Source organism: Schistocerca cancellata, chromosome 1, assembly GCF_023864275.1.
Source record: "Schistocerca cancellata isolate TAMUIC-IGC-003103 chromosome 1, iqSchCanc2.1, whole genome shotgun sequence".
Lineage (NCBI taxonomy): Eukaryota > Metazoa > Arthropoda > Insecta > Orthoptera > Acrididae > Schistocerca > Schistocerca cancellata.
Window position 1 is genome coordinate 384,049,379 of NC_064626.1, and position 16,621 is coordinate 384,065,999.

At 39.9% G+C, this 16,621-nt stretch overlaps 1 protein-coding gene across 2 annotated transcripts in view; it reads right to left on the reverse strand.

Annotated features, from left to right (window-relative positions):
- The window catches only part of LOC126175336 (calponin homology domain-containing protein DDB_G0272472), a 147,914-nt gene that overhangs the window by 83,168 nt on the left and 48,125 nt on the right, over positions 1–16,621 (reverse strand). For both annotated transcript variants that reach the window (XM_049922066.1, XM_049922058.1), the window contains exons 4-5: positions 13,520–13,563; positions 1,086–1,663 (exon numbers count right to left, since the gene is read on the reverse strand). In XM_049922066.1, coding sequence (XP_049778023.1) covers positions 1,086–1,663; positions 13,520–13,563 — 622 coding nt within the window. The remainder of the gene's footprint in view (positions 1–1,085; positions 1,664–13,519; positions 13,564–16,621) is intronic.

Genomic DNA, 16,621 nt, shown 5'->3' on the forward strand with positions numbered 1-16,621 from the left:
AACTGAAACTGAGTCTGGAAGCGGTAAATAACCGTATCAGACAAGTACAAATTAATTATGCATGTGAACATAGCCTCTGTTGTGGGTAAAGCAAACACTCAACTTCAATTTATTGGTAGAATACTGGGGAAATACATACAGTCTACAAAGGAGATGGCTTGCAAATCACTCATGCGACCCATTCTACAATACTGCTCTAGTGTGTGGGACCTCTGCCAAATAGAACAGTGGATATTGAACATATACAGAGAGGGCAGTACAAATGGCCACAGGTTTGTTTGGCCACTGGGGGAGAGTTACAGAGATGCTGAATAAACTGAACTGGCAGACTCTGGAAGATAGATGTGAACAGTCCTGAGAAAGTCTGCTAACAAAGTTTCAAGAACTGACTTTAAATCATAACTCTTGGGACATATTACAACCTCCTAAGTATCATTCACATAGGAACTGTGAGTACAAAATTAGAATAATTACAGGATGTACATAGGCATTCAAGCAATCGTTGTTCCAGCACTCCATAAGTGTGGGGAATAGGAAGAAATCCTGATAACTGGTACAATGGGATGTAACCTCTGCCGTGCACTTCATGGTGGTTTGCAGAGTACAGATGTAGCTGAAACTGAAAGAATTTTTGTTGGATACTTCACCTCCCCCAGATACCAGATAGCGGAGGGTTTGGCCCAAACTCTTTGCCTTTACAAATGTCTGTGTGTGTGTGTGTGTGTGTGTGTGTGTGTGTGTGTGTGTGTGCGCGCGCGCGCGCGTTTACCTGTCCTTTTTTCCCCCCTAAGGTAAGTCTTTCTGCTCCTGGGATTGGAATGACTCCTTACCCTCTCCCTTAAAACCCACATCCTTTCGTCTTTCCCTCTCCTTCCCTCTTTCCTGATGAAGCAACCGTTTGTTGCGAAAGCTTGAATTTTGTGTGTATGTTTGTGTGTCTATCGACCTGCCAGCACTTTCGTTTGGTAAGTCACATCTTCTTTGTTTTTTGACATTTTAATCATCATCATCATCATCATCATCATCATCATCATCATCATCATCATCTGACAGCCTGCTACCTCTATAATACTTAATTTTCTCACCTTTTTTTAGTCTTATGGTCGTTCATGTTTACCATCTGTTTTTCAGGAGTCTTTGTTAACGCATTCAACTGTTTATACTCTTCCAGTTTGTCAGAAACAGAATCTGCATTTCCTGTTGATATTACAAAAGTACTATGTAGTTCAGTGCCACTTTTGTTTTGTAGAGGTTCTGTTGGTGAATTTTCACAGTCTCTGTTTGGTTTATCACTAACTTCTGGTAAGAGACACTTGACTGTTTCTGGTTGGACTACATCAAGAACAAAAGTTGAGTTTGCTACAACACCTCGCTGGAAAGGGGATTGGTGATCAGAAGATGGCGACTCGCCGTTATTGTCTTTGCTACCAGTTTTCTGACAATCTAAATGTGGTTTATCATTCACTGTAGCACTGGCAACTTCAAGCTTCACAGGTGTGTCTGCCACATTGGGTGATATGTTATTTGTCTCCTGTTCTTCAACAATTATATCCAAAACCGACTGAGGTGCACTTATTCGTTCTATCTTTACAATGCATCTTCTCTTCTTACTGTTTCCTTCACTTTCTGCTTCTACAGCACTCCGAATTTTTGTAGCTGCAGCCTGGAATAAACAAGATATCAATTAGATGAGCAACAAGTAAATAGAAATATCAGCTAACATGATAACGGCAATGAACATTAAACTACTGCCAGCTTCTGACCAATACATCCAAAATAGAAATAGTTTGTTAAGTCACACTAAATATACAGTGTAGAATTACAGATTGGAAAGTTAGTTTCTATTGGGTGAACAACTTTTAAGCACAAGCCACTCATTTCAACCACACAAAGTTGGCACAGTTGAAAACAACATAAGTAGCGATTTTGCCTACTAGTAAATTAAATGCACAGTTGAATCTGAGGAATGTTTCCCAAAGAAAAGAATCTCTGGTATGGTCAATAGTAACAGGCCATAGAACTAATATTTTGAGGATAGCAAATTGTGTGTATATATAGCCATCTTTTTGTTTCCTTATCAGTAGGTCTTTAAGAACTATCAGTCTTTAAGAACTATCATTTATTATTTCATAAACATACATACTGTTGATGGGGCTGGGATTTTTTTATTCCTTATCCTGTTAGAATTTCTTCTTTTACAATTTTCCCCCCTTCCGCTTAGCACATTCTTCCACCAAGTGAAAAATGCAGTACAATGCACAGTTTATGATTTAAGAGTTATTAATTTTACTGGAGAATCACTCGATTCAAATATTCTTATCAGAACAAAACAGAGTAGAAGAATAATGCCTGTAAGCAGTTAATTGGGTTTAACTGGATACAAACAAATAGCTGTCAGCTTCAGAAAAAGGCATATCTGATTAAGAATGGACAGATCCACACAAAGCAATTGTTTCTGCTGGAGTTCTTAAACGTATGGGTCACATGCTCTCAAGTTTCAGTTTGATCTTGTGTCATGTCATATGTAGTAATTTTAAAAAAGAACTCAGTAAAATGGTTGCTGATCACATTTTTCTTACAAATGACCTTTATATTGATGGTAGGTAATGAAAACCTTGCATCTGTCTGCGGAAATCTCTTAATTCCAATAACCAGTAACTCCATGATCAGAGAGAGATTTGGAAGTGCGCAGATTTCTCTAATCTGTCAATAATTAGAATTCTACAATACAGTTACACATGCAGCAACTTTCTGTGTCATTTTACATTATTCTTTAACAAACTGTTTTTGCTTCTCCTCCAAAATTTAAGAAAATAAAGTTAGGAGGTTTTCATTGCCTACCATCAATTGGTGACACTACTGGATACAACATTACTATCATTTCAAAATTCTTTGTTATTTTTAAAACAATGGCAGCTCAGCATTGACAATTGTGTTAGTCATTGTGGGGTGGCATGCATATTCATGTTTTCCTTCATCTGATGGCACTGTTTTTCCTGTTTCTCACTGTGGAGCATTGGTTGTATTCAAATGCTCTGGGCTGAACCATTACTCTGAAAATGACATCAGTCTGCTCTTCTAAAATAACAAGAGATCACATAAAAGAATTTTACACTAATTGTCAAACATCATTTGTTCAGAGAGCTCTCTTGTTGAAAGATCACACAAAACTGTATTCACAGCTGTTCATTGCACCTGGCTAATAAGTAATAACCGTATGTTAGCGTATTGCTGGTAGCGTAATTGGTAGAGTCGAGTGTGATCCCCCAGTGGTACATGCTGCCCAATGGGTGAATGTAGTGAAGGGGTAGTCCATCTTTTTAACTACCACCCACTTTTGTATCTTTGTTAGTAGTAGCAGTTCCACAGTAATGGTGATTTATAAACTACGAAACTAACTCTAGTTTATAAAATTTCTAAAGCAGAGTTGAAAAGCTTAACACACATAATAATAATAAATCACTAAATCACTGGTAGGGACCAGGCTAACTGCCACTGAGCTAGTGTGGACCACTGGGTGTACAAACTGCCCAATGGGAGGATATAGCATGACCCTCTGATGGCACAGGCCAACATGAACATGTTAAATAAAAACAGTGAAATGAAAGAATGGGAACATTCATGGGAAATGCTCTTAAGACCTGAACAGTTCAGGTTGCCACACATTTGGAGGGAATTGATGTGGTTTATTAATCTTTTTTTCTCGAACTGGTTTCTTTGGTAACCCTGCTTTTTGGAAGACCTCTCATGCAGCTCAAGCACCCTCCAGCATGTGATGTCGAGATGAGTACAGTTCCCACAGTAAGGACAGATGACAAACTTGACACATTGCCAAACATTGCCTGCAACCCTCAACCAACGGAAGCTTAGGAAAAAGTGCACATGGAGTCTCTGACGTCAGGTCGAGACGCGTCTCACTCTCTGCTGCTAGATCACAAATCGACAACACTTTTATCTCTATTTTATGATCCACTTTGAACTTTGGCCATAATGGCCCCCTCAACATGGTGTCTTCCCCAGCTGCACCATATGTATTCCTCAATGAACAGTAAACCTGTCACCATATTTTTAACAGAGTTTTGTTCTTATTTAAAACTAATTCTCCCTGGATGCCCACACATCAGCCTAACCCCTGAGCAGAACTCTTCAGGCATGGAACACCAGATTTGCCATCCCAGTTTCAATTCTGCCAGGTACTCATTTCTATTTTCTAAACTTCACCCAAGTCCTCATTTTGGAAGCAATCATCCATGATGTAACTAAGCTATTTTCTGTCACACCCCTTCTTCCAGGAATGCTAATCCTGCAACATATATAGGAATTTGGCATTTAGTTTCAATTTGTCAGTTAATTTTATACAGGATGTTTGAAAACACTTTTACAAACTTTGGGGATAAGTTCCTTGTACCAAAACAAGAGAAAAGTCTATTAAATATAGGCTCCAAAAAGGCCTGCCTTAGGAGCTATGATCACTTGTTCATCGACAATACTGTGAAACACATCTCTTTTTAAGCAAGCTCTTTTGCTTTCCATATTTTGGGAGGAGGTAACAGGGACCAAACCCAGAAAAAACTGTCCAGTAAACATAGGCCCTTAAGAGCTATGAGCATCTGTTCAATGTGTGTGTGTGTGTGTGTGTGTGTGTGTGTGTGTGTGTGTGTGTGTGTGTGCGCGTGCAGCAGACTAGTCTTTTCATATTATTAAACAACGGCAAATCCAGGATGGAATGTAACAATATTACAATATTATGAAAAGCCAAATCGCTACTAACAATATACCAGAGGTACCAAGTCAAAGATGGGCACAACAAAATCAAAATGACTGTCACAAATAAAGCTTTTGGCCAGCAAGGCCTTTGTCGCAAAAAAAAAAAAAAAAAAAAAAAAAAAAAAAAAAAAAAAAAAAAAAAAAACCCCACCACCACACACAGACTGCAGTCTCACGGACATTACATCATCCATCATCCTTGGAAAGTCCGATGCTATGATTACCTGTCATCATTGCACACCATGACTAGTCTATCTGTAACAGCCTTATATGTGTATGACGAATCTTTGCCTTGATATTCTTCGAACTGCTATCAACAGAAATGGAGGTCTGAAGAAGAATTCACAGATATTGCTTAATGAATAGTACAGTGAACATTCCATAGTTTGTATCACAGTCTGTCAGAATGTGTCTGACAAATTGGAATGCATTCTCCTGATAGCCTCTCTAATAAGCAACATGGCAAAGCACATAGATGCCCTTTCACCGAACTTGTTTCTCTTATTTTCAGAATTTGATTTATTTATGCCAACATGTAAATTATTTCATGTGAAGTGGGCACTGCAACATGTTTATGCAATAACTACAAATTACGGTTACCGTATTTACTCGAATCTAAGCCGCACTTTTTTCCGGTTTTCGTAATCCAAAAAACCGCCTGCGGCTTAGAAACGAGTGCAAAGCAATCGGAAGTTCTGAAAAATGTTGGTGGGTGCCGTCACAACTTACTTCTGCCGTCGAATATATGTAGCGCTACACAGGCATGCTTTGTAGGCACAAAGATAAATACTGGTGCCGAAACCTCTGCGTCAGGAAATAAAAAAAAAAAAAAAAAAAAAGTTGAAGATGAGCTTTTTTTCTCCACTCCGAGTTTCGACCACTGCATTTTCATACATTATCCAACGAAGTAAATACAAATTCCGTATTGTTCATCTTCGAATGTAGCAGCATTTCAATGTACTACGAAAATCCGACTGGCAAGACTGTTTGGGATGTTTGTCAATACGGCCAACTCTATGTTCTGAATTTTTTTCCTATCTGTGAGACGAGCTGGTTGCTAATAGGAACTTTTACAAATTGTGAATCACATGCAGTATTCTCGTCACCACAAGAATAATACGAATATAAACATTTTGCCATGTATTGTTTCATGTTGGCTGCTACCTCATTTAAGTCCTGTCTGCCTAATAAACTACGAAACGAGAGTGAGATAACAGCAAACGCGAAGGAATATACATATCATGTCATGTTTATATTCATATTATTCTTATGCTTAGTAATGATACAGTCAGAAATGAAGCACGGCAATTGACTAGATTTTTAAATCTACGATGACTAATTTCCGTGTAGAATGTAATGTACTAAAGAGGCGCATGCGAAGATTTTCAAACGGAGACAAATTTTCGCTAAACTCTCGTTCAGAACATCATCTATCATACGATGTCTATTATTTGGTTCTTGTTGATCATTATCAAAGAAAGCAGCAGTGTAAGTAACAACAAATAGCAGTTTCTTGCCATTGTTTCGCTAATGAGACGATTCCTCTTTTTATTTTATTTTATTTTTTTTATTGTAAGCGGCGGTAGCGAGCACAAAAGCAAGCCATGCCGCGAGCGGCGACAGGCCGTAAACATGCACTATCAGAATGCGACAAACACTGCATGACACAGTACAGTAATGCATTTTCAGCTGAGTGATGTAAACACTTATAACAAAGAAAACTGCGCTTATCAAATCAAAGGAAAAATAAGCAATCAATTCAAACAAGACGAGGCACGTGGAAAAGGAAGGGTACCCGTATAAATACGGACGGAGCGCCTGACGCATAGCAATGGCTACCTGGTAAAGCTTAACTGCTATGCTAAGCTTACGACTCGAACCAAACTACTGTAGCTGTATCGTCATTCATTCGATCTAAATTGTGTCTCATATTACAATGGACCAACTTTGTTTCGATTTGGAGATGCGGCCTATAACTTCTCTCTCCCCTTGAATTTCGAGTCTCAAATTTCAGGTGCGGCTTAGATTCGGGAAAATTTATTTCCTTGATTTCGAGTCTCATTTTTCAGGTGCGGCTTAGATTCAAGTGCAGGCTTAGATTCGAGTAAATACGGTAGTTGTCGAAGGAAGTCTCATAACCTTGTAATCTTAGCACAAACTGTTAGTCCACTGTTTCGTACTATGCAACTTTAATACTAACATTCCCTGAGGCCAAGCAGTGCACATTTTGCTGCCTCAGCTGCAGCAATCAACCTCTGGGTCAGTTTCTTCCAGGCACAATGGCATATGAAGTATTTAGAAATATAATTTCAGTACTAATGCAAACACAGAGCTACAGTAAGCACCATTACTGACTTTTGCACGAAATATTTTTTATTTTGAAATCATTGCAATGCACTTTTGTGCTTAACCCATTGCAGCGTAAAATTTTAACCTCTATTCCTTTGCTTACATACATTACAAATCGCATTAATGTAAAACAAGCATCTCTAGGAACTATCTAACTTTATTATCGAATAAAATGTACCATGCACACATGCCATACATTAGCTTAAAACAGTGTAGAAGTGAAACATAAACTAAGCCACACATGAAAACTAAATACTATGTGGTATTAAGAAGGCTAACAAAAGCTTTTGTGCAGTGCTGAATATGCAAACAACAATTTAATGGTGTAACTTACATTCTATTTTTATTAAATCGCAAGCAGTTTCAGTCCTTTCACTATTTTCGTAGTGTTCATAACTGAACATTGGAAGCCCCATGCCACTTGAAGAGCATCAGGAAGTCCAGTGGAATCCAACTGACAAGAGGGGCTCATGTTGTGTATGCTTGAAATGGTGTAAGGGCAGAAACCAGTTGCAAAGAAACTTTGGTGTAACTGGTGCTGTGATTCAATAAAAATATTATGGTGTAGCTGGTGCTGCAATTCAATAAAAATATTACTTATTATTGCACCTGGTTCCAATGAAAAATGTTGGCCAAACTAATCTTTTACTTTCATCTGATACAGGGAAATGTACTTGGTTTCTTAAGGGAGGTAGGACATCAAATGGGACAACTTTGAGGAGGAGAGGCAATGCAGGACATTTTAATTTCCACTGTCGATACTTTTACAAATAAAGTTATAAAACTTTGTCAGCATGACCAGGAAGGATTCAGTATTCACACTCATGGTGGCAGTGGAAGTTCAAAAACGTAACAAAATAATATTTTTACTCGTGGAACTTTGAAACCTTTGATTGCGGCACCATACATAATCATAACTCAGCACCAGTGAGGTAGGGTCTGCTTCCCTATTCCTCCACTGGGGTAATTCCTGTCTGGCGTGTCCACGTCGTGGGGGTGGGCATCCTACACTTCAGTAGGCTAGGATGGCCAAGTTCAGACAGGTACCCAATCCCGTGGGGTGTAACACGGAACCCAAGCCCAGGCTTACGGATGGAGATCTTAATGGCAGCGACAGCAGAGAAGGAAGACTGCGGAATGGTGTAGCTGGCAGATAAGACAACCCTCCTTTCTGGGGATTAAATGAGAAGGGAACCACTGCCTTGTGGTGAAGGAGAAACTCCAAAGGCTAAGGGAGACAATGGCAACAGAAAATCCTTCTTGCGTTAGGCCTAGCAAGCCAGTAGGAAAATCTTCATATATTGCTTTCAAAACACAGACAATCCTCAGAACAAACCACTCAAAATTTGACCCCACTGCTTCTCCAAGTACTGCTGCGAATGATGGGAGACCTGATTATATTCATTAGCACAAGAAGATGAAACCAAATGGACTAAAAAATAACCTAAATATATTAACCCTCAATGGAAAAATGGAAGAAATGACAGATATACTAACAGAGAGAAAGTTAGCTATATTGGGATTAAGTGGAAGGGAAAAGGTGCGAAGAACTTTGAGAGGAGGAGGAAAACTGTACTGGAGAGGGAATAACCGGTTTGGAAGAAATGGTGTGGCAGTGATAGTGAAAAAGAATGTACAAAGCTGTATTGAAAGTGTGAGTATATATCGGACAGGGCCATAATTTTAAACCTGAGATTTTTTTTTTTTTTAAAGAGAGCCACTAAAAGTAATCCAGATTTGTGCACCACAAGTAGGCTGTAGCGAAGAAGAGAAGATGGACTTTGAAAATGAGTTAGAAAACCATATAGAGTGTGCTAATATAGTGACGGGAGATTTTAATGCACAGGTAGGCAAAGACAGAAACGGATTTGAGCAAGTGTTGGGATGTTTTGGATATGGAGGCAGAAATGAAGAGGAGGAAAGACTCCTGGATTTGTGCCAGAGGAATGGAATGAAAATAGCAAACAGCTGGTTTATGAAGAGAGAAAATCATGTTATCACCAGATACAGCTGGGATGGAAGAACCAAGAGTGTAATTGATTATATTCTAGTAGATAGGGAATGGGGAGAAAAAGTAACAAATGTGAAGATAATTCCAAGAGTGAGTGCAGATGGAGACCACAGATTACTGGTGGGACAATGGAAAATGAATCAGTGTGTGAAAAATAGAAAACAGAAGAAAGTGATGAGGATACGGGATTGGAAACTGAAGGAGACAAAGTGCTGAGAAGTATAGAGAATTAATCACATAAAAATGTTCAAAAGAAGTTTTCTGCAATGTAGAAAAAGAATGGAGTTTATTCAAAGACACTTTAGTAGAAGCACCACAAAAAGTATGTGGTACAACATCTGGAAAGGAAAAAGTAAGGCAGACAATTTGGTGGGATGATACCACAATCCAAGAAGTTAGAAGAAAAAAATGGAGCACAGAGAAAGTGGTGGAAAACTAAAAATTACGAAGACCATAAAAGATATATAGAGGAAAAGAAGACGTGCAAAGAAATAGTAGGAACAGCAAAGAAAAAGGCATGGGAAGAGTTTACAAAAAAACTTGAAGATGTGAAAAGCAATAAGAAAATGTTCTATAAAATGATGAAAAATAAAAGGAAGGCTTCTGAAGTACCAGTAAAGATGGAAACTCGGGGCAGTACTGTGATTGCAGATCCAAGGAATATAAAAGATCTCTGGAAAGAACATTTTAAAAAACTGTTAAACATTGAGGAGCAGGTACATGAGGAAACAACAAATAATAGAGAAATTGAGAGAAGTTGGGAAGCAGAATTTGAGCAAATTATACTGGAAGAAATGGAAATAACTGTGAAGAAGATGAATGGGGGAAAAGCTCCAGGACCTGATGAAGTATCAGTGGACATGATAAGAGCAGTAGGTCCAGTGGGAATGCAGTGGCTGTATAGAGTACTATAAAGTGTGTGGAGAAATAGTACAATCCCTGATGATTGGAGAAGAGGAGACATTGTTCCCATCTTCAAAAAAGGCAATAAAAGACTTTGTAAAAACTACACAGGAATAACCCTTATGAGTCATACAGCCAAGATTTTTGAAAGAATTTTACCAAGTTGAATAAGTGAAAAGATAGAAAAGGTGATGAGTGAAGAACAGCATGGGTTTAGGAACGGAAGAAGCACAATCAACCTGATATTTCCTATCCGTCAACTGTTAGAAAGAAGTTGGGAGTATAACAAAAGGGTGATGATGATGATGATGATGATGATGATGTCCCACACTCCTGTACTAGGCAAGCTCCTAGTGGAGGTGGTTTGCCATTGCCTTCCTCCGACAACAAAAGGGTGATAATGGTTTTTATAGACATAGAAAAGGCATATGGCTCAGTTAACAGGGAAAGACTCTGGGAAGAAATGAAGAAGATACATATAGAAGATGGATACATTAATGTACAGAGGACACAATTGTAGAATCAGAACACCATTGGGGAACTCTGAATACTTCAAAATAAGACAAGGACTTAAGCAAGGAAGTATTCTATCTCCTGCACTTTTTAATGTTGTGATGGAGGGAATGAATAGGACAGTTAAAGATATAGTAAAAGAAAAAGACAAAAAGATGATTTTTGCAGATGATATGATAAGATGGGGTGATAAAGAGGCAGATGTACAGTTACAACTTGAAGCATGGAAGGAAATAATGAAAAGGTATGGATTAAAAACAAATAAAGATAAGAGTGAAGTAATGGTTTTTGGAAGAGGGAAAGGGATCAACAGAAATATTACCTTGAATGGAGAACCACTCTAAGTGGTAGAAAGTTTCACTTATTTAGGGAAGAATTACCAATGAAATTAATAGGAGGTTACAGAAGGGAGGCAATCTCTACCAAACAATAAAACAGCTGATTTGGAATAAGGAAGTTTCATAAAAGAAAAACTACTTATGTATAAGAATTATTACTTCCCTATCGTCACCTATGGTGGAGAAAGATGGGCAATGACAGAAAGGGACTGGAGCAGACTGCAAGCAGTGAAAATGAAATTTCTCAGAGCAGTTAAGGGAAAAACAAGAACGAACAGAGTGAGGAATGTAGCGATTAGGCAGGACCTTAAACAAAAAAGTATAAGAGAAGAAATTGGAGGGAGGGGGGGGGGGGGAGATAAGAGAGAGAGATTAAGATGGTATGGGCATGTTAAAAGGATGCATGGGCAGAGTCTCCCCAAAAATTGTGGAAGAACTAAAGATGGATGGAGAAAGACCTAGAGGGCACCCAAGAACACGGCGGAACATGGGAGTGAGAATATCTGTGGAAAGGAGAGGTGTGACCTGGCAGCAAGTGGAGGAAGAAAAGTGGTGGTCAGACTGAGCCAAATGAAGAGGACTCATAATCACACAGACCCAGGAATAGATGGAGTGGGATCCGGATATAGACAGAGAAACTTCATATTTTTTCACTTACTACTGCCTGTGTTTGTGGCTGTAGGTACACTTTTCCTCATTACTAAGAGAGATTCTTCGATGAATTTTGCACAGCATACAAACAATACTTACAGGTGTATGAAACTGTAGAATTTTCAAAATTTATTAAAAACTGAGGTAAAAATTGAGATAATCAACTATAAAAGTTGAGTTTTTTCTAAACATGAAGTTTAAAATGTAACAGCTCATTCATTTTTTCATAAATTAAATAAATTCTAGAGTTTCATACACCTGTAAGTAAGGTTTGTATGCTGTGCAAAATTCATCGAAGAATCTCTCTTACTTATGAAGAAAAGTGTACCTATACCAACAAATGCAGCCAATAGTAAGTGAAAAAACGATGAAATTTCACATGTAAAAAAATTTATTTTGTTATATTTAAAAACAAAGATGATGTGACTTACCAAATGAAAGTGCTGGCAGGTCGACAGACACACAAACAAACACAAACATACACACAAAGTTCAAGCTTTCGCAACCAACGGTTGCCTCGTCAGGAAAGAGGGAAGGAGAAGGAAAGACAAAAGGATATGGGTTTTAAGGGAGAGGGTAAGGAGTCATTCCAATCCCGGGAGCGGAAAGACTTACCTTAGGGGGAAAAAAGGACAGGTATACACTCGCACACACACACACACATATCCATCCACACATACACAGACACAAGCAGACATTTGTAAAGGCAAAGAGTTTGGGCAGAGATGTCAGTCGGGACGGAAGTACAGAGGCAAAGATGATGTTGAAAGACAGGTGAGGTATGAGCGGCGGCAGATTGAAATTAGAAATTAGCGGAGATTGAGGCCTGGCGGATAGCGAGAAGAGAGGATATGCTGAAGGGCAAGTTCCCATCTCCGGAGTTCTGACAGGTTGGTGTTGGTAGGAAGTATCCAGATAACCCGGACGGTGTAACACTGTGCCAAGATGTGCTGGCCGTGCACCAAGGCATGTTTAGCCACAGGGTGATCCTCATTACCAACAAACACTGTCTGCCTGTGTCCATTCATGCGAATGGACAGTTTGTTGCTGGTCATTCCCACATAGAATGCATCACAGTGTAGGCAGGTCAGTTGGTAGATCACGTGGGTGCTTTCACACGTGGCTCTGCCTTTGATTGTGTACACCTTCCGGGTTACAGGACTGGAGTAGGTGGTGGTGGGAGGGTGCATGGGACAGGTTTTACACTGGGGGCGGTTACAAGGGTAGGAGCCAGAGGGTAGGGAAGGTGGTTTGGGGATTTCATAGGGATGAACCAAGAGGTTACGAAGGTTAGGTGGACGGCGGAAAGACACTCTTGGTGGAGTGTCTTTCAACATCATCTTTGCCTCTGTACTTCCGTCCCGACTGACATCTCTGCCCAAACTCTTTGCCTTTACAAATGTCTGCTTGTGTCTGTGAATGTTGGATGGATATGTGTGTGTGTGCGCGAGTGTATACCTGTCCTTTTTTCCCCCTAAGGTAAGTCTTTCCGCTCCCGGGATTGGAATGACTCCTTACCCTCTCCCTTAAAACCCATATCCTTTTGTCTTTCCTTCTCCTTCCCTCTTTCCTGACGAGGCAACCGTTGGTTGCGAAAGCTTGAATTTTGTGTGTATGTTTGTGTTTGTTTGTGTGTCTGTCGACCTGCCAGCACTTTCATTTGGTAAGTCACATCATCTTTGTTTTTAAATATATTTTTCCTTCGTGGAATGTTTCCTTCTATTATAACCATATCATAAATTATTTTGTTATGTTTTTTAACTTGCGCTGTTATGCATGTGAATCCTGAATCCTTCCTGGTCATGCTGACAATGTTTTATGAATTTATTAGTAAAAGTATAGACAGTGGAAATTGAAAAGTCCTATGGTGCGTCTCCTTTTCCAAGTCATATCCCGTCTGACATAAATGCTACAGGCATGACAAAAAGTTATATGATAAATCTTAAGTTATTAACTGGATATTTTTGAAAATCTTCCATTAACACACCTTTGCTGCTGACCTTGATGACCGGAGAGGTACATGCTTTGATTCTGTAACAGAGTGAAAAAATATAATCAATTTACATTAGATATGTATAATATACAGCTATAAGTGTTTTTTATGTCAATGTAGATATAAAGTGGCTGATTCTCTCTCTCTCTCTCTCTCTCTCTCTCTCTCTCTCTCTCTCTCTCTCTCTGTGTGTGTGTGTGTGTGTGTGTGTGTGTGTGTGTGTGTGTGTGTGTGTTTGTTTTGGGGGGGGGTCAAAACCCTCTCCCCACAAACATACAAATTTCATCTGCTTTTCTTTAAGGACTAGTTTGGAGACACAACCAAAACTGGATAGGACATGCATTAAAAAAGAAAACGCTTACAAAAAGAGACTTTGAAAGGTACGTGGAAGACAAAGGGTGGCAAGTGAGCAAGAGATAAGGTCCCAGACAAAATGCTGGACCTCAGCACACATGCAGTAGTAAAGGGAAGACAATAGGCTACTAGCAATGGGGGAAAAAATATTAATCATGATCTTAAACAATGCTGGACCTAAGCACACATGCAGTAGTAAGGAGAAGACAATAGGCCACTAGCAACGGGGGAAAAAATATTAATCATGATCTTAAATAATACGGAACAATTTTGCACCATACAAGTCTCATTGTCATCTAAAATACACTGCCGCACTGCTGGCAATTGAAATTCCAATGCCATGAAGGCAGCAAGCAAAAATGTCAAACTGCCATGAAGTACTTTACATACTTAGACTGCAAAATATTTTCACGTCACAGCATCCTCACAGATCAGGTAAGAGTTATGCCACCTATGTGACACATATAAGGATAGACTATGCAGTGGATCAGTGGGTTTTTCATTCAGAAATCACATCTGAATGTTTGTTGGTTGTGAGAAGATTGAGCATAAAGGAAAAACATCTACTAGCATATGCTGGAATTTAATAACAGGTGGTTTGTTGCCTATTGAGATTGTAGTTTATCCTACAACAACATTGATTCTCAGGAATGTGAAATCAATGGATTCTGAAGGATCACATGCAGTGTCCTACAGGACCACAGATGTACTGTTCCTTCGGCCGTGCAGAATTGTACACCCACGTCTCATGTCAGTGAGATGGAAAATGGGGTTATTTACAGCTAGGCATGTATTAAGAAAGACACTGTGGCAAAGGCTGGAGTGCCACATACAGTTGGCAAGTGAGCAGTGTTGCAGTTACCCGTAACCAGCAGCTCAGATATATGTGCAGACAATGAAGTGCCTTATATGAGGGGGCACCCAAAAATAACCGGCATTTATTTCTAGGAAGCATATACTTTATTGTTTTCAAATACAACCTTAATCTCCTTCGAAGTACTCTCCATTAGCGTTAATACACTTGTCCAAATGTTCATTCCAGGGTTCGAAGCACCTTTTAAATTTGTCCTCCTTGATACCTGCTAGCACTTTCATGACATTGCATTTTACGTCTTCCACATCCGCAAAATGCTTCCCTCTCAAGTCTCTTTTCATCCTCAGGAATAGGAAGAAGTCGGAGGGTGCTAAATCCAGCGAATAGGGCATGTGGGTCAAGGTAGACGTCTTCGTGAAGCCAAAAACTAGCGAACGCTGAGAGCCATGAGCGCGGGAGCATTGTCGTAATGCAGGAACCACATGCCAGAATCCCACAAAGCCGGACTTTTCGCGACAAGCTTCTGCAAAGCCCAAAGCCGTTTCATAACCTCTAAATAGAAATTTTGGTTTACTGTCTGGTTTTCAGGGACAAATTCAGAGTGTACGAGCCCTTTGATGTCAAAAAACAGATCAACACTTGTCGAGCTTTTTTTGGTCGAAGTGAGGCAGGTGACTTCCAGTCGAGGTGAGCCAGGTGACTTCCATTGTGATGACTGTTGTTTACCTTCTGGATTGTACCCATAGCACCATGACCTGTAATGATTTTGTTGAAAAAATGTGGATCATCTTTGAACGCATCCTTCATTTCGAGACAGGCTTGAACGCGATGATCCCTTTGGTCTCCGGTAAGCAACTTCAGCACGTATTTTGCTGCCACTCTTCGCATCCCCAAATCGATGGTCAAGATGCGCTGAACTGAGCTCCAGGACAACCTGGACAAGTTCTCGAGTTGGAGGATTGTCCTGCGTCAATCTCCACTGATGAGATCACAGATTTTGTCAATGTTGTCTTTGCTAAGAGCAGTTGACGGTTAACCGGAACAGGGCTGATCTTCAACCACCATTTCTCCCTTTTTAAACCAAGAAAACCACTCTTACACTTGTGTTTTACTAAGAGCATGGTGCTTGTGGGCTGTCTGAATCATCGCAACAGTTTCTGCTGCGTTCTTGCCAAGCAAGAAACAAAACTTCACTGCCGCATGTTGTTCGTAAGAAATAGCCATTTCCCCGTGTCACATCTGCACTGTACGCACACTCAAAGAACTGCCAAAGAAACCACACTTCTCACTGTTGGGTGTCGCCGCATGGCAGAATGACTCAGCAGAGCTCCTACTACAACCCTCTGGCAGCGCAACCTGCTACTACAAATATACGATGTGCAGCATTACGATTCCAGTTACTTTTGGGTCCCCCCTCGTATGCTGGACAGGGGAGTAGCAATATTGTCATCTTTTAAAACAAGTCTTGCTTTGTGTACAACAGTATCATGACGGAAACATTCGCATGTGGAGGCTCCAAGACAAATGAACATTGCCATATTGCAATCTCTGGTTCACATACGCAGCAGCTGTCCAACACTGCCAGACAACGTATTGTATAGGATGAAACCAATCACAGGAATGGCATTGGTCATGTGGAGGCCTTGGGTGAGCTGAGGAATGTGGACGAAGTTAAGTTGCTCTCTTCTCAGTCAGCTTTCTGACTATTCAGGCCTACCTTCCACTCCACTGTGGCCATGAGGGGCCCACCTTGTACAAGGGATTTCAGACTTTATTTCTGTATCCTTCAGAGGCAGGCAATAAATGCTGAGATGATTTGGTTTCAATATTGAACTTCGGCATTTCTAATTTCTCACCCTACAACCACCCCCTAATGCCAGATACCCATCCCTTGTTGACATACATCCTATACGGCAAAGCCTTAATGG